The 23,006-nt window shown below is 38.5% G+C and overlaps 2 protein-coding genes and 1 pseudogene across 2 annotated transcripts in view; 1 reads left to right on the forward strand and 2 right to left on the reverse strand.

Annotated features, from left to right (window-relative positions):
- Positions 1-3,269, reverse strand: part of LOC103510180 (DNA-directed RNA polymerase III subunit RPC1) — a 34,714-nt gene extending 31,445 nt beyond the window's left edge. The window contains exons 1-2 of the mRNA XM_026824297.1: positions 3,225-3,269; positions 607-688 (exon numbers count right to left, since the gene is read on the reverse strand). Of these exons, the coding sequence (XP_026680098.1) occupies positions 607-688 (82 nt within the window). The 5' untranslated portion in view covers positions 3,225-3,269. The remainder of the gene's footprint in view (positions 1-606; positions 689-3,224) is intronic.
- A 167-nt stretch (positions 3,270-3,436) lies between these two features.
- Positions 3,437-4,298, reverse strand: LOC113467848 (annotated as a pseudogene).
- Positions 4,299-21,748: 17,450 nt separating this feature from the next.
- Positions 21,749-22,805, forward strand: LOC103510168. The gene is made up of 2 exons (XM_008474812.2): positions 21,749-22,094; positions 22,652-22,805. The coding sequence occupies exons 1-2, from the start codon at positions 21,881-21,883 to the stop codon at positions 22,798-22,800; spliced, it is 363 nt and encodes a 120-aa protein (XP_008473034.1). The 5' UTR covers positions 21,749-21,880; the 3' UTR covers positions 22,801-22,805.
- Positions 22,806-23,006: the final 201 nt, after the last annotated feature.

Raw genomic sequence — 23,006 nt, forward strand, 5'->3', positions numbered from 1 at the left:
GCAAATATCCCCCTGTGATAAAGTCCTGGGTTGCTGCTATCAACAGTTCTCCATTACGAGGTGTCACTAGGTTGGATTTATTTGCCATTAGGACCTGAAAAACAAGGTTTGCCAGTTTGCATTAAAAAATAAGGATGTATATAAAAAAAAGTAGATATCATCACAAACATCAATAAACAAATGCACGTCCTATTTTGAAAAAAAAAAAAAAAAAAAAAAAAAAAGGGTTACATACTTAGTAGCTACATACTTTTCTTAGGAGTTAGATGTTGACTTGGGAAAAACACTTTTTAGTATAGCTATTATGTTCTGAGCTGACGGTCTAATTGAATCACTGCTTATACAATTTATTTATCAAAGAGGTAAATTAATAAATTGAAATAGCTATCTATGAACAATACCAGATTGTTTAACCTTCACGGAAATCACTTCTTACCTGCCAACAGTTCCGAGTTGCGTAATATAACGTAAGAGTCCCGATGACAGAATTCTTCATTCGAAGTGTAAGCGCGGCCTTTAGTTTTCAGATTAGCATTGACGGGACAGTCCCGGTTCGGTTTGAGTATGAGGGAGAATATTTGTTTCCCGGTCCAGACTGTTGTTGGATTTCAGTTGGCGAGTCCACACAAAATGTCACATGTGATATTTTGCATGCTGTATTGCGTTCACGAAACTGATCCTTCACCATCTATGAGGAGAAATAAAGCACAATAGAAAATTTGAAAGTATACGCGCGGCCTTTAGTTTTCAGATTAGCATTGACAGGACAGTCCCGGTTCGGTTTGAGTATGAGGGAGAATATTTGTTTCCCGGTCCAGAGGGCTTTGGGTTTCATGATGGCGGGCGGAGGTATAATAACGGAGGTCTCATGTTCCCGGAATCGAAGAGAGGAGGATAGGACAGAAGAAAGCCAGCCGTTCCGAGAACGAACCTTATCTGTTTTCTGTTTAGGATGAAGTTCGCCCCGGGCGGAAATCGAACCAGCGACCCTCCAAACTAAGTAGGCTGACTAGGTTATATTTTTGAAATCAACATGAATTTTATAAAATGATCTTTCCCTTCCTCTTCACTTAAGATATTGGGGGCTTGCCGAGCAAGTGGGGAATCGCCAAAATTCTTGAATGATATATCCCTCTATCATCTATCTTTCTTCGGCACATCTTACGGTTTTGCAGTGTGAAAATCAAGTCTATTCTTCAATTAATAAGTAAATAAATGGAGAGAAAAGAAATAACAATGAAAATAAATCTCACCTTCAGTTCGGACGCAATCTTGAGTCGATTGCCGTATCGGAGAAATTTCACATTACCTTTTGAGGCAGGGTCTTTGGAGAATTTGTCGAAATGTGGCAGGGACCGGTTATCGAACCCATTCGGTACTCGCTTTCCATTGATAGCTTGCTGACCCACACAGGCAATCATTTGGGAGATGTTGATGAAGGAGCCTTTGGATCCACTGAGGGCCATCACCAGAGGCCCATTGCTTGGATGTAACTCTTGTAGACACGCTTTACCTGGAGAAATGTGTAAATGTGATTAATATTCTCTCAAGTTAGTTGTGTTAAAGCAGAGCTTTTTCAGAACTTTTGTAGGTATCACATCATTACTAAGTGCCTCCCTCGCAATCAATTCCTATATTTCAATAATCTTTTTACACTCCTAATGCCGTCACTAGTCGCTACTCGATTAATGTAGCCATTGTCCTCACGAGGCTGAGTGCACCCTGAACTCCAAGCACAGGGCCGGAAAAATTTCGACCCCGTCGGGAATCGAATCCGATCAAAGTGTAGTATCTGTTCTTATCAGCTTAATATCTGAACTTTAACCTAAGCAGATAAGGTTCGTTCTCGGAACGGTTGGGTTTCTCCTATCCTGTCCTCCTTCTCTTTTCGGTGGCGTAGTGGTGTCGATTAATGTAGCTAGTCCATTGTCCTCACGAGGCTGAGTGCACCCCGAACTCCAAGCACAGGGCCGGAAAAATTTCGACCCCGCCGGGAATCGAATCCGATCAACGTATAGTATCAGCTGTTATCAGCTTAGTATCTAAACTTTAACCTAAGCAGATAAGGTTCGTTCTCGGAACGGTTGGGTTTCTCCTATCCTGTCCTCCTTCTCTTTTCGGTGGCGTAGTGGTCAAGCCGCTCGCCTGGTAAACAGGAGGGCGTGGGTTCAATCCCAGCCGAGGTATGGAATTTTATCCTCAATATAATTTGACGGTGTTGGAAGGTTTGGAGGGTTCTAACCAAGTTTAGAACAGCATATTCAAAGGTGGAGAGACTGTTCACGGTCGACCCATTTCTGGAACCACTTAGGGTTTGATGATGAGAATAGAATATATGCTGATTACGCTGCCAGGATGAGACTGAAAAGTCCCTTTTGCTTGTCAAAATAAACTTCGAGGGTAGCACGCCTGCCTTTTAAGCGCTAGTTGCGGGTTCCCGCGCGGGGCGCATTTTATCAGAGTAAAGGGACTTTTCAGTCCTATGCGAGCAGTATAAATAAGCACTATTATTATTATTTTCGATTTCAGGCCTTCATTACTACAGTTTCCTCTGTCAAGTACCTACCAAACAAAAAAGTTGCTGTTTTTCTTGATTGTTTCATTACCTGCATGGTCTCGAATGACAGAGAGTTCCTTGAGGATAACAGCTTCCAGGGTTTCTTCTGCCGAACATCCTGGCTGAGTTTGCAATCTCCCGGATTCCATAGCTCTAATGTAACCTTCACACTTGCTGTAACCTTCACTCAGTAGTCTCTCCTTCGCTCGTAGTAGACCTGAGGAAAATAAAAATATTATTATTATTTTTTTTTTCAATAAATTTATTTTAAAAGGGGCACGACTTCGATTGTCATCTATTCTTATTTTCAAGAGGATTGATAGAAGGTAAAAACAGAAGTTTTGTACTAAAACCAAAGAGAGAAGAAGGAAAGGTGTTTCAAGAAAAACCTTATCTTATTATGATAAAGGTTGCTCATAGTAAGAATTGAACCTGTGACCTAGCACTTACAAAGCAGGCACAACACTGATATCTTCCAATCTAACTAAGCTGGCAAAAAACTAACTTGTAACTCATTGATTTTTGCAACATATGAGTGACGGGACATTGGACTTCATGATACTGTGTTGTGCCATACAGGCCTTTTCGTATGTAGGTATCTCATCAGATGGGTGACAAAGGGGTTGGTGATTTGTTGAGGACTTAAGTAAGAACACAGGGAGCTTACCTTGTCTTGATTTATTTCAGCTGGTAGGGAGGGAGGTATAATTTTCTTATAAGATTTACACATATGAGATACCCAAGCCATCAGAAAAATCACTCGATTTGAGATTTCATTGAGATCGAAAGGAAGAAAATCAAAACTATTCCACGAGAAGATGGGGGACCCATTTGTAGTTTTGCAATTACCTCATTGTAAAACTAGGTTTTTTTTTTGAGTTATACTCTCATTATTTTTACGGATACGTGTGTAACAATAATGCAAGGAGAAACAAATATTTTTTCTATCCGCCATTCCTTACCTGGATGTTTATCAGGACCATTCAGCACGAGCTGTTTCAAATGTTCCTTGTTAGCATGATGTACTCGCTCCGGGTACGTCAATATTTTGGCCACATGCTCTGGAATCCCCACCTGGTAGATTTGCAGATTAGGGTCGGGAGATATCACAGTTCGAGACGTAAAGTCCACTCGCTTCCCTGAGAGATTACCGCGGAATCGACCCTGCTTGCCTTTGAGCCGCTGAATGAGGCCGCGACTTTTGCTTTTCGGCTGCATGTTGAGCGGAATTCCTGGAAATTAAATAATAACGAAAATAACTTCATTTTATTTATTGTGCATAAAGCTTACAATTGGCATGCAAAGTCAATTAAATAGATAGAAAGAAAAGGGTTGAACTTGAATGCTCCTAACAAATTATCGTCCCTTTAATACACCTCAATGAATTTTGTGCCATTGCACTGACTGCTTCACTAGCTATCTATGGCATTAAACTTGCCCAGAAGGTTTGTAGAAGCTTAACCCGTCTTTTAGGGCTTTTTGAGCCTACACCTAAGCTTCATAGTGGGCTTTTTGTGTACAGATACTTGCCCATTGTTCAACTTCTACTCACATGTTTATTATGTATTACCATTAGGAAAAAAACATTTTCAAGTCATTGTATGATACAATTGATACATATCTATCCACTACTGTTTCTCTAGAGAAAAAAATATAGATACCTGAGGTTTCACTGTTGATGAACAAGGCACAGTGCAGCTGAAGCCATTCCCAGTCCTCCTGGATCATTTGAGCTTATTTGTTTCTCATGGAGGTTAGAGCGCAGTGGATTCGAGTTTTTGTTCAAAGTGAAGCCAAGAAATACCTAAGTGGTCAAGAGCACTGACTCCCGACTCGAAAGTTCAGGGTTTGAATTCCGACGTGTTCAAAAAAATATGACCAAAGTACGACACAGACCACACGAGTCTTATGTACCAGTTGTTTCATTGCTACAAGATAAAAACGGCGTTAAAAAACCTTTTTTTATCGTTTACGTTTCCGAATAGAATAGGTACCCTCCTACTAAAAGATCGAAACTAATTTAACGCGGTCTGAGCTCAAGGGGAGGGGGAAAGGGTCAGAGGTCAAACCCTTTTTCTTCCCTGCCCCCCGCCCCCGATTATAGTTCAGAAAATACCTTCATTTGTAACGAAAAAAAAAGTTTAATTAAGTAAAAAGAAGGAAAAAAAGTTCACCCCTAGCATTTTTCAACGAAGGAAGTTAATTTTTCTTCATAAATTGTCGAGTTTGTTTTTGCTGAATTTTTTTCTCTCTCGTTCTTCTCCTGTCTTCCCAAATATTTCAAGAATGAGACATCAGATTAATGAGCAGAAATACCAGAGTTTTGCTGAGCTGTCGAGCTGCAGGGAAAAACGCGTAAGGTCAGTAATATGTTAGAATGGTATTTAGGTCACTCATAAGTTAGACTGACGGTAAGGGTAGGTAAAGACTGTACAGAGGTACCTACCTACATAACTCGCTCAAAAACTACAAACATCGTGCATTTTTGGATGAAGGTACTCCCATTTTACTCACTTTTTTGGTACTCCCTACCTACAGGTATAATACAGGTATAATCGCAATCAGTCCTTAGATAGGTAGACTTACATACTATAAAATAGATTTTAAATATGTATAAGTACATTTATAGAACCTAAGCACCAAGACATTGACCATTTGTACTTCAGTAATAATTTCATTTGTACAGTCCTCTTTGTAGAAGTCAGGTAGGTAGGTATCAGACTTTTTTTTTCATAGTCCTTGTGTGCTCCACCAGTTCAACATTTCCTGGCGTTCGAAAACTGCCTTAAAAAGGTGTGTCCAAACATTGTCGACCGGCCGTCGATCGACGAGGTGAATGAGGTGAATCTATTTTGTCAAGGCAGTGTGGACAGTTCAGTCGACATCGATCGACGGCCAGTCGACTATGTGTGGACACACCTTTATAATATCTCCAATATTTTCGTTTTGAAAGGGGACACCCTGCCGAATTTTGCCTCAATCCTTCTACTGTAGGTACCTATTAGGTAATGATGGTAGTATTAGCTACTTGTATGTACCTATGTGCATCTTGTAACATCCCCAAGATTTCACCACCTTTGTTTCCTTGTTCCTGGTATTTTCTCCCCCTACACTTTGTTATCTTGTGTAACAACTATGGTGTCTATGGTGATATTTACACAAAAGGATGGGTGGATAAATTGGGACCTTACCGGACCTACAGGGTGCAATCTGACCGTAGGTATTTCACCGTGGATCTTTTTTTTTTTATTTTTGAATTTTTCACAACTTTAGTTTAGTACCTACATATATTATTAGTAGGTAGGTAGGTATACACATGTCAGAGATATAACGCTTGTTAGAAAGTCCACTTCTCAAAAAGGCAGGTGTGGAATTAGATTTCCAACAAAGAGGTGATTTGATTGGGTACAAAATGCTTTATGCGGATGTCAGTTTCTCAACAATCCCACCATTGTACTTATACATATTAAATGCATACATAATTAACCGTAACAGTAGCACAGCGACAAGCGACAGTTATCAACAAAATTCCTCCAAAACACCGAAATTTTCGGCGCACCCTGTCGACGAAAAAGAACAAAGAAAATCCGTGTTTACACAATCAAACTTTATTAATTAGTTTCCAAAACCTGCGTTGGTAGACTTACATACTATAAAATGGATTTTAAATATGTATAAGTAGTTAAGTAGGTATGTACATAGAACCTAAGCACCAAGACATTGACCATTTGTACTTCAGTAATAATGTCATTTGTACAGTCCTCTTTGTAGAAGTCAGGTAGGTAGGTAGGTATCAGACTTTTTTTTCATACTCCTTGTGTGCTCCACCAGTTCAACATTTCCTGGCGTTCGAAAACTGCCTTAAAAAGGTGTGTCCAAACAAAATCGACCGGCCGTCGATCAACGAGGTGAATCTATTTTGTCGAGGCCGTGTGGACACTGGACAGTTCAGTCGACATCGATCGACGGCCAGTCGACTATGTGTGGACACATCACCTTTATATTATCTCCAATACTTTCGTTGAAAGGAGAGACACCTGCCGAAGTTTGCCTCAATCCTTCTACTGTAGGTACCTATTAGGTAATAATGGTAGTATTAGCTACTTGTATGTACATATTATGTACCTATTTACGTGCATCTTGTAACATCCCCAAGATTTCACCACCTTTGTTTCCTTGTTCCTGGTATTTTCTCCCCCTACACTTTGTTATCTGGTGTAACAACTATGGTGATATTTACACAAAAGGATAGGTGGGACCTTACCGTACCTACAGGGTGCGATTTGACCGTAGGTATTTCACTGTGGATCTTTTTTTTTTTATTTTTGAATTTTTCACAACTTTAGTTTAGTACCTTCATAGTAGGTAGGTAGGTAGGTATACACATGTCAGAGATATAACGCTTGTTAGAAAGTCCACTTCTCAAAAAGTCAGGTGTGGAATTAGATTTCCAACAAAGAGGTGATTTGATTGGGTACAAAATGCTTTATGCGGATGTCAGTTTCTCAACAATACAACCTTGCTGTTGGATTTCAGTTGGCGAGTCCACACAAAATGTTACATGTGATATTTTGCATGCTGTATTGCGTTCACGAAACTGATCCTTCACCATCTATGAGGAGAAATAAAGCACAATAGAAAATTTGAAGTTGTGAGTTACCAGTTTATTCTTATTTTTATTTTCAAGAGTTTTTTTTAAGAGGTTTGACAGAGGGAACTGTAACTGCTATGGTCTTATCATCCCAAAATCGAAGAGAGAAGAAAGACAGGATAGGAGAAAGCCAGCCGTTCCGAGAACAAACATACCATCAGGATAAAATCCGCCCGGGTGGGAATCAAACCCATGGCCTAGCACTTACAAGGCAGACACACTACCAACTAAGCTAACTAGGCTGGCTTCAAGAGGGTTGATAGAAGGTAAAAACAGAAGTTTTGTTCTAAAACCAAAGAGAGAAGAAGGAAAGGTGTATACAATCAGGATAAAATCCACCCGGGTGGGAATCAAACCCATGGCCTAGCACTTACAAGGCAAACACACTACCAATTAAGCTAACTAGGCTGGCTTCAAGAGGGTTGATAGAAGGTAAAAACAGAAGTTTTGTTCTAAAACCAAAGAGAGAAGAAGGAAAGGTGTTTCAAGAAAAACTTTATCTGATTATGATAAAGGTTGCCCATAGTGAGAATTGAACCTATGACCTAGTACTTACAAAGCAGGCACAACACTGATATCTTCCAATCTAACTAAGCTGGCAAAAACCTTCTAACTCATTGATTTTTGTAACATGTGAGTGACGTGACATTGGACTTCATGATACTGTGTTGTGCCATACAGGCCTCTTCGTATGCTTATCTGATTATGATAAAGGTTGCCCATAGTGAGAATTGAACCTATGACCTAGTACTTACAAAGCAGGCACAAGGCTGATATCTTCCAATCTAACTAAGCTGGCAAAAACCTAACTTCTAACTCATTGATTTTTGTAACATGTGAGTGACGTGACATTGGACTTCATGATACTGTGTTGTGCCATACAGGCCTCTTCGTATGTAGGTATCTCATCAGATGGGTGACAAAGGGGGTGGTGATTTGTTGAGGACTTAAGTAAGAACACAGGGAGCTTACCTACCTTGTCTTGATTTATTTCAGCTGGTAGGGAGGGAGGTATAATTTTCTTACAGAAAATGGGTATTACACCATTGTTGTCTTTGTCAGAGAGGTATGATTAATCCCAATAGAATCTACATAGAATGAAGATCACAATCCGGTACTTACAAGAATTTCATGGTAGGTGCTAGTGGTCTATCATCTTCGTATGTAGGTATCTCATCAGATGGGTGACAAAGGGGGTGGTGATTTGTTGAGGACTTAAGTAAGAACACAGAAAGCTTACCTTGTCTTGATTTATTTCAGCTGGTAGGGAGGGAGGTATAATTTTCTTACAGAAAATGGGTATTACACCATTGTTGTCTTTGTCAAATTTGAAAATATCCTATGGTTGTAAGGATTTGCAATTGATGGTGTCAAATTGAGAATGTGGAGTCAATTAATTACAAAAGGAAGTTAAAGGAACAACTTTTGACAAACTTTCTCTCATTTTTGCACCATCTTCCCAGTTTTCAGATTTTGTAAATTTTAAATTTTCCTTTCTAACCTAAAAATTGAAAAGATAAGACAGTTGCATAAAAATCCGATAGAGCGCACTACATGTTACATTTGTTTCTCATGGAGGTTAGAGCGCAGTGGATTCGAGTTTTTGTTCAAAGTGAAGCCAAGAAATACCCAAGTGGTCAAGAGCACTGACTCCCGACTCGAAAGTTCAGGGTTTGAATTCCGACGTGTTCAAAAAAATCTGACCAAAGTACGACACAGACCACACGAGTCTTGTGTACCAGTTGTTTCATTGCTACAAAATAAAAACGGCGGTAAAAAACCTTTTTTTTTTATCGTTTACGTTTCCGAATGAGTGGTCTGAGTGGTCAAGAGCACTCACTGGCTCCCGACTCGAAAGTTGAGGGTTTGAATTCCGACGTGTTCAAAAAAATCTGACCGAAGTACGACACAGACCACACGAGTCTTATGTACCAGTTGTTTCATTGCTACAAAATAAAAACGGCGGTAAAAAACCATTTTTTTTTTTTTTTTTGTTTACATACATATTAAATGCATACATAATTAATCGTAACAGTAGCACAGCGACAAGCGACAGTTATCGACGAAATTCCCCCAAAACCACCGAAACTTTCGGCGCACCCTGTCGACGAAAAAGAACAAAGAAAATCCGTGTTTACACAATCAAACTTTATTAATTAGTTTCCAAAACCTGCGTTACAACCATTATACATATACATATTAAATGCATACATAATTAACCGTAACAGTAGCACAGCGACATGCGACAGTTATCAACGAAATTCCCCCAAAACACCGAAACTTTCGGCGCACCCTGTCGACGAAGAAGAACAAAGAAAATCCGTGTTTACACAATCAAACTTTATTAATTAGTTTCCAAAACCTGCGTTTAATGTTGATAAAAGATATAAAAGGGAAATTTCGGGGGAAAACTGATTGGTTAGGTAACAAAGTAAAGAGGGAAGACAAGTAGGGTAGGGATGTAATAATATTCATGGGCATGGTAATAAACGGAACGGTAGAACAGTAGGAGGGGGTAAGGGATGGAAGGTAGGAACGGTTGAAAGGTATCTTTAACTTGGGGTATAGAAAAACAAGAACGATGACCAGGGGAAATACTGAAATAAAATATTGCGTAATAATATTCATGGGCATGGTAATAAACGGAACGGTAGAACAGTAGGAGGGAGTAAGAGATAGAAGGTAGGAACGGTTGAAAGGTATCTTTAACTTGGGGTATAGAAAAACAAGAACGATGACCAGGGGAAATACTGAAATAAAATATTGGTTTTTCAGAATTCTTTCGGGACATCAATATTACAAAAACCTTCCACAACCACCACTGACCTCTCCTCACTACACTAGGGATCCTCAGGGGGATTTCGGACTAAAATCTTTCTCTCAAAGAGAAGGGTAGTTTAAAACATTGGTTTTTCAGAATTCTTTCGGGACATCAATATTACAAAAACCTTCCACAACCACCACTGACCTCTCCTCCCTACACTAGGGATCCTCAGGGGGATTTCGGACTAAAATCTTTCTCTCAAAGAGAAGGGTAGTTTGCCCTAAAAAGTTTGCCCCCCATTCTCTGAAATTAAAGTTTTGTTGGGCCAACAAAGTTTCGTATTACGTCGCGTCTGGGGGCTAAGAGATGGAGGAGTAGGGGAAAGAGTCCGAAGGTCCTAGGTGTTGGCGAAATATTTTATTAAAATGAAAGTCTCGAAGACCCTTTGAGTTTAAGGAGGTAAGACATGGCTTTCGCTAGTTATATTGGTTTACAAGATGGTACTTATCTATAGCCCTATAGGTACCTTTATCTATATTTAGCCTCAGATTTCCTTTAAACTTTGAGGAGGGTAGTTTGCCCTAAAAAGTTTGCCCCCACTTCTCCGAAATTAAAGTTTTGTTGGGCCAACAAAGTTTCGTATTACGTCGCGTCTGGAGTACTCTGGAGGCTAAGAGATGGAGGAGCAGGGGAAAGAGTCCGTAGGTCCTAGGTGTTGGCGAAATATTTTATTAATATGAGTCTCGAAGACCCTCTGTGTTTAGAAGGTAAGACATGGCTTTCGCTCGTTATATTGGTTTACAAGATGGTACTTATCTATAGCCCTATAGGTACCTTTATCTATATTTAGCCTCAGATTTCCTTTAAACTTTGAGGTTGTCTTGCAGGATTAAAGGCCTTTCCAAGGACGCAATATCATGAAAGCCCTCGTATTTATTGTGGGTGAGGCAGAAAGGACATAACAATCTCAAGATAACAGTCATTACTTGAAAATACCTAGGGGGTTTCCTAGACTTTTTTTTAATCACCCCGTAGGAAATAAATTTTCCAAAACTTGGAACGATACAAAAAGGAGAGAACAAAGAAGAGACGAAGGAGCAAAAGACGAATTTCTGTTTGTGTTGGGTGTTCTTTCGCTGTTCTTCTTTGAATATTCATCAGTTTTGTTCAAACATCTCCTCCCTTTTCTCTCGTCCTTTATCCGTTTCTCTTCTTCCTCCTCCATCGAAGCTACTAATTATTTCTCTCTTATGAAATTTGTCAACAGTAATAATTTTCTCTCCTTCTTTTGCTTTTTTTTCTAATTTGAAATGTATAAACAAAAAGTCTCGGATTTTTTTCCTTTGCTTTTTAATTTCCGGGGAGCTGAAAAGTTTGGCGAATCACCCCGTAGGAAATAAATTTTCCAAAACTTGGAACGATACAAAAAGGAGAGAACAAAGAAGAGACGAAGAAGCAAAAGACGAATTTCTGTTTGTGTTGGGTGTTCTTTCCCTGTTCTTCTTTGAATATTCATCAGTTTTGTTCAAACATCTCCTCCCTTTTCTCTCGTTCCTTATCCGTTTCTCTTCTTCCTCCTCCATCGAAGCTACTAATTATTTCTCTCTTATGAAATTTGTCAACAGTAATAATTTTCTCTCCTTCTTTTGCTTCTTGTTCTTCTCCCTTTTTTTTCTAATTTGAAATGTATAAACAAAAAGTCTCGGATTTTTTTCCTTTGCTTTTTAATTTCCGGGGAGCTGAAAAGTTTGGCCTTCAAAAGTTTTACCTGATCAGAATGTTTAAAGTGAATTGAGCCAGCCTAGTTAGCTTGGTTGGTAGCGCGTCTGCCTTGTAATAGGTCTTCGATTCCCGTCCGGGACGGATTTCATCCTGAGCATGTAACGTTCGTTCTGTGAACGGCTGGCTTCTTCCTATCCTGTCTTCCTTCTCTCTTCGATTTCGGGAGTACCCTCTATCAAACCTCTTTTTTTCAACCTCTTAAAAAAAGAAGAAGAATTAGCGTGTCTGCCTTGTAAGCGTTAGGCCGCGTCTTCGATTCCCGTCCGGGGCGGATTTCATCCTGAGCATGTAATGTTCGTTCTGTGAACGGCTGGCTTTTTCCTATCCTGTCTTCCTTCTCTCTTCGATTTCGGGAGTACCCTCTATCAAACCTCTTTTTTTCAACCTCTTAAAAAAAGAAGAAGAAAAAAAAAGAGTTTTGATAGGCCTTTATTTCCAGAGAGCCAGGATTCAAATCTGACTCATCAACACGACCGACGCAACGGTCGAGGAAGTAACTTAGCATTCCGCCTGATGGAAACTGTTTGGAAAAATAAACTTTGCTTTTTAATGAGTAACTACCTACCTACCAAAGAACTTGTTTTTCTTTTAAGAAGAAGAAAAAAAAAAAAAAAAAAAAAAAAAAAAAAGGTCCTAATTAATTACAAAAGGAAGTTAAAGGAACAACTTTTGACAAACTTTCTCTCATTTTTGCACCATCTTCCCAGTTTTCAGATTTAAGAAATGGTATTCTTGGAAATAGGGGACATGTAAATAGAATGTCTGGAAAAAAAGATCATATTATTATCAGGATAACATAAAGATACCTATTAAGAATTAACAACACTTGACTTTAAGGTAGGTAAGTGTTGTTAATTCTTAATAGTTATTTAAAGTTTTAACAGGTGTAATTTTGGTCTCATTATAATATTATACATACACAAAAAGACCACTCTGAGGCTTAGGTGTAGGGGCAACTGCCCTAAAATATGGATTAAGCAAACATTAATCCCAAGTCGATCCAAAGGCAATCACCTGAGTGTAGTTATGTACCATGCTACCAGCACTGCGCGGAGTAACCCTGTATAAATTTTATGACTTATGACAAATTGAATGTTCTGAACGCGTCTAATAATAGAGGTATATCATTAATCCCAATAGAATCTACATAGAATGAAGATCACAATCCGGTACTTACAAGAATTTCATGGTAGGTGCTAGTGGTCTGTCACGGTCCTAATTTTCTATTCCTCTCTGGATTGTTTTTGAAAAAAGCCTCTCTTTTTATTAGACCTCTTGATGAATGACATTTGCGAGAAATGGTATTCTTGGAAATAGGGGACATGTAAATAGAATGTCTGGAAGAAAAGACCATATTATTATCAGGATAACATAAACATACCTATTAAGAATTAACAACACTTGACTTTAAGTTTAAGTGTTGTTAATTCTTAATATGTAGTTATTTAAAGTTTTAACAAGTGTAATTTTGGTCTCATTATAATATTACCTATACCTACACAAAAAGACCACTTTGAGGCTTAGGTGTAGGGGCAACTGCCCTAAAATATGGGTTAAGCTCATTATTATCAAGACAAGAAGTAAGTAAAACACCCAAACATTAATCCCAAGTCGATCCAAAGGCTATCACCTGAGTGTAGTTATGTACCATGCTACCAGCTCTGCGCGGAGTAACCCTGTATAAATTTTATGACTTATGACAAATTGAATGTTCTGAACGCGTCTAATAATAGAGGCTATAGAATCTACATAGAATGAAGATCACAATCCGGTACTTACAAGAATTTCATGGTAGGTGCTAGTGGTCTATCATTAAACACAAATCTGAGAATAGGGTAAACTGGGGACAACGTGACGCGACGACTTAACTCATTTGCGCACGCTGATCCCAAATGGGAACAAATATATTTGGGGTCAGTGGTAAGTTTGTTATGACTTATTTCTGATTTACCTTTCCTCAAACAAATCCACCAAAATTTAATTTGAGTGGTCCGGTGCCAGACTTGCCTCACCCACAAATTTGAAAATTTCGAGCTACCTCCATTAGGAGGAAGTACTAAAAAAGATTCGACAACTAGGTATGTTTCCAAATAAAATTCTTCATTTCAGGGAATACCTACTTCATTTTCAGGGTTTTTAAATCTAGCCCAACTTTAGGTCTCATTATCTCAATTTGAAGAAACTGAGGGTTAGGCAAGTCTGGCACCGGACCACTCATTTGGGCATAAATGAGTTAAGGTAGAAACACACATGTCACGTGATAGTAGTGTAGCTGTCGTGAACGAAATTATACCTACAATATATTATGGGGAAACTTTGAACCACATCTTACTGGCTCCCCATGACTTCTGACCCCATGAAAAAAAGAAAATTTACTGTTGACATTTGAACCATGAGGACCGACGACTCATTTGCGCACGCTGATCCCAAATGGGAACAAATATATTTGGGGTCAGTGGTAAGTTTGACTTATTTATGATTTACCTTTCCTCAATTACAAATGCACCAAAATTTAATTTGGGCATAAATGAGTTAAGGTAGAAACACACATGTCACGTGATAGTAGTGTGGGCTGTCCTGAACGAAATTATACCTACAATGTTATGGGAAAACTTTGAACCACATCTTACTGGCTCCCCATGACTTCTGACCCCATGAAAAAAAGAAAATTTACTGTTGACATTTGAACCATGAGGAGGTGGGTAGCTTTTTGCCGAATGGTGGGTAAAACCCTTGTCACGAGAAGACCTAAGTTGGTAAAAGTGACGTTAAATCCCTATACCTGAACCATGAGGGAACATAAAAAGCAAATCGGGAACAATCACAGAAAATAAGGAAAATACAGCGAAAATTTGAATAAGAAACGAGGATCCATGGGTGTCCATTTACCGAAGTGGCGTTAAATCCCTATACTTGAACCATGGGGGAACTTCAAAAGCAAATCGGGAACAATCACAGAAAATAAGGAAAATACAGCGAAAATTTGAATAAGAAACGAGGATCCATGGGTGTCCATTTACCGTGTAGTTCATGTAACCAAGTATAGGTGAGTCTAATGTCTACTCTATTGTCCATCTGGTCATCAGCACAAATCTATAGGAATGTCTACTGAACACACATAGACATTCGTCATTGATAGATATGTACAGAATTATACCTTAACCCTTTCACCCCTAAAGGGATAAAACGTTCCACAGAATCATGATATTTAAAATGGGATATATCATCCCAGATCTATCGAAAAAATTCCGTTCTCAGTGTTTTTCAAATAATGTTTCTTTTGTGATGTAAGACGTCAGTAAAATTCACTTGGCTAACTTGTCTGGTTTAGTCTCCATATCGATTTTTGTTCAATAGTCCTAGGAGGACATAAAACTTTGTAGGGTCCTCAATTGAACGGGAAACACAATAATGCCTGATCAGAAAATTTGAAAGATTCTTCCTAAAATAAGTCGGGGTGAAAGGGTTAAAGTATTTTTACCATTAGGTTTGTTCAAATTCAGTCAATTTGAACGACAAACATACGAAACTCTTCAAGATTCTCGGCTGGTTTGTGTGGAGTGTGTGGACACTTTCACTTTTTTCTGAGAGTAAAAATCATTTTTGTAAACACAGAAATTTAGTGGGTGGCCTAACGTCACAATTTTGGCCAAAAGCTGCATTTATTCAGGAAAGCACCAAATTTGGTATGGACCTTCATTGGGAATTGACAGCCCCCCCCTTAAGTCAAAAACTTACCTGGTGGGCAAATTATGAAGCCGTAAATGGTAAGTCACTGGAGTTAATTTGGAACCATCTGGAAATTATTACTGAAAAAAAAGTTTACCTACACTCCTGTCAAATAGATTTTTTAAAAATTTCGCATGAGATTCCCTTTCAAAATAGAGGAAAAGTGTGTGTGACAGAGAGAGAGAGAGAGAGAGAGAGAGAGAGAGAGAGAGAGAGAGAGAGAGAGAGAGAGAGAGAGAGAGAGAGACTAGTGGTCTGTCATTAAACACAAATCTGAGAATAGGGTAAACTGGGGACAACGTGACGCGACGACTTAACTCATTTGCGCACGCTGATCCCAAATGGGAACAAAAATATATTTGGGGTCAGTGGTCAGTTTGTTATGACTTATTTCTGATTTACCTTTCCTCAAACAAATCCACCAAAATTTAATTTGGGCATAAATGAGTTAATGTAGAAACACACATGTCACGTGATAGTAGTGTGGCTGTCCTGAACGAAATTATACAATGTCCTGCAATATTATGGGAAAACTTTGAACCACATCTTACAGGCTCCCCATGACTTCTGACCCCATGAAAAAAAGAAAATTTACTGTTGACATTTGAACCATGAGGAGGTGGGTATAGCTTTTTGCCGAATGTCACGCCCTTGTCACGAGAAGAGAGAAGACCTAAGTTGTTAAAAGTGACGTTAAATCCCTATACTTGAACCATGAGGGAACTTCAAAAGCAAATCGGGAACAATCACAGAAAACAAGGAAAATACAGCGAAAATTTGAATAAGAAACGAGGATCCATGGGTGTCCATTTACCCCAGTCTACCATACTTAGCGAGAGATTAAAAAGAAAGTTCAAGCTTGTGGATTGACCATGATGTGATGTTCTTGAAGAAAACACCGACTCTCAAGTCCAATAACTTACACCATGCTGTTCATTCAAGAGGATCAATATTTTATTGATATTATTGTGTATATTCATATCTATGTGTATAGGTATGTATACCCATCCATTTATGGAGGTAGGTAATGGGTATACTCAATTAGGTACTCATACATTCTTAGTAGTGTAACAAAGTACTGATCATGAGAATCTACCTACTTGTTCTAATGGTGTTACTTTTGATTATTTTAAAATTTTAGGACCATAGGGAGTTAATAAATTGCTAGGTATACTCAATTAGGTACTCATACATTCTTAGTAGTGTAACAAAGTTCCTGATCATGAGAATCTACCTACTTGTTCTAATGGTGTTACTTTTGATTATTTTAAAATTTTAGGACCATAGGGAGTTAATAAATTGCTTGTAGAGGGAAGAGTTGGAAATTCGTTAGTGGAGACGCCAAAACTCCAAATGGTTTTATCTTAGGAAATGTAAATACCTATGGGTGTTACAGATGGGGAAGAGTTGGAAATTCGTTAGTGGAGACGCCAAAACTCCAAATGGTTTTATCTTAGGAAATGTAAATACCTATGGGTGTTACAGATCTTTCAGATCATCCTGTAACTAGATCTATCGAAACGACCTTGGAGGTGAGAAAGTGTCCATCTGTGTGGTAATAGACATCTCCATGGTAATAGACGATATTCAAATCACTCTCAACAATGACCTACACTCCAACCTCATAAACCATCCATACGACCTTGGAGGTGAGAAAGTGTGTCCATCTGTGTGGTAATAGACATCTCCATGGTAATAGACGATATTCAAATCACTCTCTTAAAATCCCAAGTGTTAGCATTTAGTAATAGCGTTTCAAAGTTTAAAACGCGATTTTCTCAAAATGAGAAAAGGTGGACTCCCATCTTTTTTCCCGTGGGGTCTTCAAATGTAAATACCTATGGGTGTTACAGATCTTTCAGATCATCCTGTAACTAGAACTATCCATACGACCTTGGAGGTGAGAAAGTGTGTCCATCTGTGTGGTAATAGACATCTCCATGGTAATAGACGATATTCAAATCACTCTCAACAATGACCTATACTCCAACGGTCCAACCTCATAGAGGTGTAGGGTTTCGAAAATACTAGTGTGGGAAGTTCCCGAAATACGTCAATAAAACGAAGAAGAAACAAGTATACTTATAATATAAAACGCAGTAGGTAGTAGGTACCCATTATAAAAAACAAATCACGAAACAAGAACAAGATGGAGAAGAAGAAGAAGGAGAAAAGGGAAAAGAAGAACAAGTAGGTACAACATAAAAAGCCCGAGGTGAGAGTAAAATTGTATAGATTAACGTTTTCGATAGGTAATTTTTAGGTCAATATTTCGTTTGGGAATTAGTTACTTCTGTTAGTAAGTTAGTTAATTGGAAACTTGTTGGTAATTACCATGATTTAGGGCGAGACGCTTTATCAAAACAAATTGAGATGTTGGTACCTAAGATTCAACTATCCATATTCGAACCTGGTTCTCTCGAAAGTATAGCCATGGCCATTGACCATGGAAAGTAGTGTAAAGTTGAAGAAGAAGGAGGAGAAAAGGGAAAAGAAGAACAAGTAGGTACAACATAAAAAGCCCGAGGTGAGAGTAAAATTGTATAGATTAACGTTTTCGATAGGGAGAAGAAGAAGAAGAAGAAAGGGAGGAGAAAAAGGAAAAGAAGAACAAGTAGGTACAACATAAAAAGCCCGAGGTGAGAGTAAAATTGTATAGATTAACGTTTTCGATAGGTAATTTTTAGCAAATCACGAAACAAGAACAAGATGGAGAAAAAGAAGAAGGAGAAGAAGAAGAAGAAGGAGGAGGAGAAAAGGGAAAAGAAGAACAAGTAGGTACAACATAAAAAGCCCGATGTGAGAGTAAAATTGTATAGATTAACGTTTTCGATAGGTAATTTTTAGGTCAATATTTCGTTTGGGAATTAGTTACTTCTGTTAGTAATGAGAAGAAGAAGAAGAAGGAGGAGGAGGAGAAAAAGGAAAAGAAGAACAAGTAGGTAGGTACAACATAAAAAGCCCGAGGTGAGAGTAAAATTGTATAGATTAACGTTTTCGATGGGTAATTTTTAGGTCAATATTTCGTTTGGGAATTAGTTACTTCTGTTAGTAAGTTAGTTAATTGGAAACTTGTTGGTAATTACTATAATTTAGGGCGAGACGCTTTATCAAAACAAATTGAGATGTAGGTACCTAAGATTCAACTATCCATATTCGAACCTGGTTCTCTCGAAAGTATAGCCATGGCCATTGACCATGGAAAGTAGTGTAAAGTTCAATAGTGGTAAGATTATCATGTAATTAGGTAAAGGTAGTTAAGACAGGTGGGATAGACATGTGCTAGACTTGAGACTAGATCAGTAGAAGATGAATCTATTTCTATTACCTAGTTCTATTATTTATAGCTAGATAGGTATCTAATAGGCCCATTAAAACCTGTAATTTTAAATAGAGATATAAATTAGACATATCTACTAATAATAATTATAGGGATGTAACAAACAACCTAGTTAATCCCAATTTCCCGTTTGTATATTTTTTGGGCGGTTTCATTTTAGGGAGCCACATGAAGGAAAGACTTATCTTAAGCCTCAGACATTAACTGATTGAACTTAATTAGGCATCAATTACTCAATAAAGAGAGAAAGTATGTTGAAACAAAAAGAACCTAAAACCTGTCAATCAAAATAAATATTGTAATAATAATAATAATAAAATAATAAGTTTAGGTAAAAAAAAAGAAAAATCCGACGTTTTTCAGTCGTGTTGTGGAAAGGTTTAAGTTTAAACCTTTCCACAACACGACTGAAAAACAGTCCTTTCCACAACACGACTGAAAAACAGTCTTTACCAAACCTTAAGGTTTGGTAAAGTAACCTTAAGGTTCGGTAAAGAAAATTATCCTTTAGGTACTTACCCTACCTACCTACCCCGGTTTTTGATAGACTTTACCCCCCTTTACCTGAGCTTCTTTTTAGGTACTCCCGCTTCTAATTAAGACACATTGTGAGCTTTTTTGTTGATGAAGTTTGGAGCTCATCAGCGGATTGAACTTTGGAAAAGAGATCGGAGGAGGAGGAGGAGGAGGAGGAGGAGAAGGAGAAGAAGAAGGAGAACAAGAAGAAGGAGAAGGAGAAGAAGAAGGAGAAGAAGAAGAGGAGGAAGAGGAAGGAGAAGAAGAGTGGAGAAAGCTCAACAAAGTTTTTTCTTGCTAACTTTTGGATAAAGAACCTCGAGTACCTAGTTCCCTATAATATGACTCTGACTTGACCACCAACTTATAAGGCGGGTATACATATAGGTAGTAATAATAATAATAATAATAATAATAATAATAATAATAATAATAATAATAATAATAATAATAATAATAATAATAATAATAATAATAGTACTCTTTAAAACAAAGGTTGGGTGCGAAGGGCATCCACTTGTAAAATTTTTGTGGCCAAAACCAAATGTCAGCCCAAAGCAATCACCCTAGCTAGGGCTGATTGAGAGGATGACCTCATTTGAACACGGGAAAAGGCGAGGAGGAAGAAGATGTAGGTCATGTGCCTATTTTCCACAGACATGACCCAGGAAATACAATATGTAGGTCCCTGACGTCTCATGAGATGACACTTGTTATATAACTCTCCATTAGGTGATCTCCGTCACACGTCAATAAGTGTAGGTCTTCTCAGATTGTATAACTGTTTATCATGTATTGTATTGTGGTCACTGAAAGGAGTGCCACTAGGTACCTACTTTGAAAATATGTACTTCAGTACATAGGTAGTAGGTATAACTTCTGAGATATAGGTGAATCTACATTATGTACATCAATGGAAAAAAATACTAGAATGCTATGTAGTAGGTACACCTAATTGTAATAGGTTCTTTTAGATAATTATGTAGGTAACCCATATATCTAGGTAGTACACAAGGCCGTCTATAACATAACCGGACCCGGGGATAACTCCAATAATGGGCCCCTTCCCACCCCTCGCAGGAACACATTCAGGGGCCCAAATGCCTATAATTTGGAGCATCCACCCCCGTCAATCAATTGACCTAGGGGAGGAGCTCCTGGTGAAACATTGCGGGGCACCCCGAAAAAGAATTTACACATGCCGGACCCCTTCGAGGAGGGGGCTAGTGACGTAAATTATTTTACGGGATGCCCCGCAATGTTTCACCAGGGGAAGTTTTATCTAAACCTCTGGTCCCCCCTTGAGGAGCCTGGCCTCGGGACCAGATAAGCCCCCTATGAACAGCCCTGATAATACATGGCTGAATGTTTCTATGCCTTTTATTCTTACTCCTCTTTATCTACTTATCCATATACTTTCTAAACCAATAACATTATTTACTCGTATGACAGTCTGAGCTGTGTTATGTAACCAGAAGATGACAACATATTGAGAGTGTGTCATAGAATTTGCAGTTCATTCTAACTGTCAAAGCGTTCAGGAAAATAGTTCGAAGTGTACGTACGAGTAGGAAAAGTGGACGGGACTGAGATTAAGGATGCGGCTTCAGCTGTAGCCAAATGGCGATGACAGAAAAAAGATTCTGGTTGAAAAATGGACGAAATGAAATGAATTTTCCGCCCACCTGAAAAACTTTTACGCTTATTATTAGCTCATTAAAATAGCCAACATCCACTTCATGATTAATATAAAGATAGTGTATGTGCCATTTATAATCTAATTCCTTTAATGCGATCGTCAAGTGTGATGACTGATTATGAAGATATAAAGGGCTTTGATGACTTTAAAACCACATTGATAGGATGAGATGGTAGCAATCACAGCAATATTAGCAATCTTCCAGAGAATTCCATCAAGATTTACTCTTATTTGAATAGGTGCGGAATCTGCAGAATCTGCGGTTAAGCAATGTGTTACTGACCATTAGTTCGTGTTATTAACGAAGTGTTAGGCAATGATGAACTAAACACTGATATGTGCCTACCCTATTATAAATAGATAGGCACTAGGTAGATTACTTACGTACCTACTTGTACCATAAAAATACAGCCATCTTCACTGACACTTTTACGAGGTAGCTAGGTAATATCTAGGTAGGTAATATTGGAGTCATGAAGATAGGAATGTAAGTAATAAATTAATGTAGGTATGTAATACCAATAACAATATTTATCGGCTAATGGACATCTAAAAAAAAATGTTTTTATTGGTCAGCAAAAAAATGTATTGATAAATTCTATAGCTACCAATAAATATCAATACAGGAACCGCTTTTTAAAATGTTTTTATTGGTCAGCAAAAAAATGTATTGATAAATTCTATAGCTACCAATAAATACCAATATACAGGAACCGCTTTTTAAGTAATAAAGTAACCATTGTAACTAAACATAGGTATACATATGAGCTGTAAGAATTAAACTTCTCTAAATTAGGTATCTTGAAATCACCTACACACTCCCCGTCTCAAAAACTACGAAAATGCTCAAGATGCCTTTATTTGACCGGTTTTTCGGCTACTTCGACTCTCCCGGTGCTAACAAAGTTACCAAGATCGTCTTCAAATATTGCCCCTTCATCAGTCACAGCAATGAGATCGAAAGCTTTGTTAAGTTCGATCTGCCCTTGTGGAACAACTTAACGTATGAAAAAGACTGCGGCCTAAATCCGACCCTGGTCTTTGAAGACAAAGAAGGTGAGATTGGTGGCTAGCTGTTATTTGAAATGCATCGAGGCCAGGGCCGTATTGGGGGGGGGATTTTATTTGACTCCTTTATTGTAGGCCAGACTCAGAAAATTTGGAGCATCCACCCCGCTACATCAGCGTTTAGACTCTCGCCCCCCCTTTGACAAAATCCTGCATGGATACGGCCCTGACCGGGCTCAGGCATTTAGAGACTCCTTTATTGTAGGCCAGACTAAGAAAATTTGGAGCATCCACCCCGGTACATCAGTGTATGTACTCTCAGCCCCCCTGCCTTTGACAAAATCCTGGATACGGCCCTGACCGGGGCTCAGGCATTTAGAGACCCCCGATTTAGTAATTTACTTAAAATGTCTGTCTATAAGTTGGATCATCCACCCCTCCAGGTGAAAATTTGTGGGGGACCCGTATTTCAAAATTATATGTATTGTATACCTTATACTTTGTTCTTCGTAACAAAAAGTTTCTTGGTTTTGGGGCTCCTGTAGGCCAGACTTCGAAAATTTGGAGCATCCCCCCCTGAAGTAAGCCATTGTTCCCCTTTACAGGCAAGACCATATTTGATTTGGACGTGACAGAAATGAGCCGACGTGAGATCACTGACGTTCTAAAAACAGCTGGTCTTAGAAAGATCAGATACATGTTCGATGGAAAGCCAACCATAGTTCCCAGGGACAATGAGGCGGACCTGTTTTGAGCTGAGACATTCATGGGATTTTTTTGTAAAAATGTAACAAGAGAAATTTTGTAAAAGTAAAATATATACGTCCTTTCTTTTCGTAAACTGAGATGATATAGGCCCTTTAGGAAATGTACTAGATTGTTCTTTTACATATTAATATTTCGGGTGGCAATCGTATGATACAGGAGGTTTGGTTCGGGGGGCAAAGAAGGAGGGACAAA

Source organism: Diaphorina citri, unplaced genomic scaffold (genome assembly GCF_000475195.1).
Source record: "Diaphorina citri unplaced genomic scaffold, Diaci psyllid genome assembly version 1.1 scaffold568, whole genome shotgun sequence".
NCBI classification, from domain to species: Eukaryota; Metazoa; Arthropoda; class Insecta; order Hemiptera; family Psyllidae; genus Diaphorina; species Diaphorina citri.

What these genes read in the sequence shown, in the direction of transcription:
- LOC103510168 (XM_008474812.2), top strand. Translation starts at nt 21,881, where the DNA reads ATGCTCAAGATGCCTTTATTTGACCGGTTTTTCGGCTACTTCGACTCT. An exon ending in GGTCTTTGAAGACAAAGAAG is followed by an intron (nt 22,095 to 22,651) that starts GTGAGATTGGTG and finishes TCCCCTTTACAG; the next exon opens with GCAAGACCATATTTGATTTG.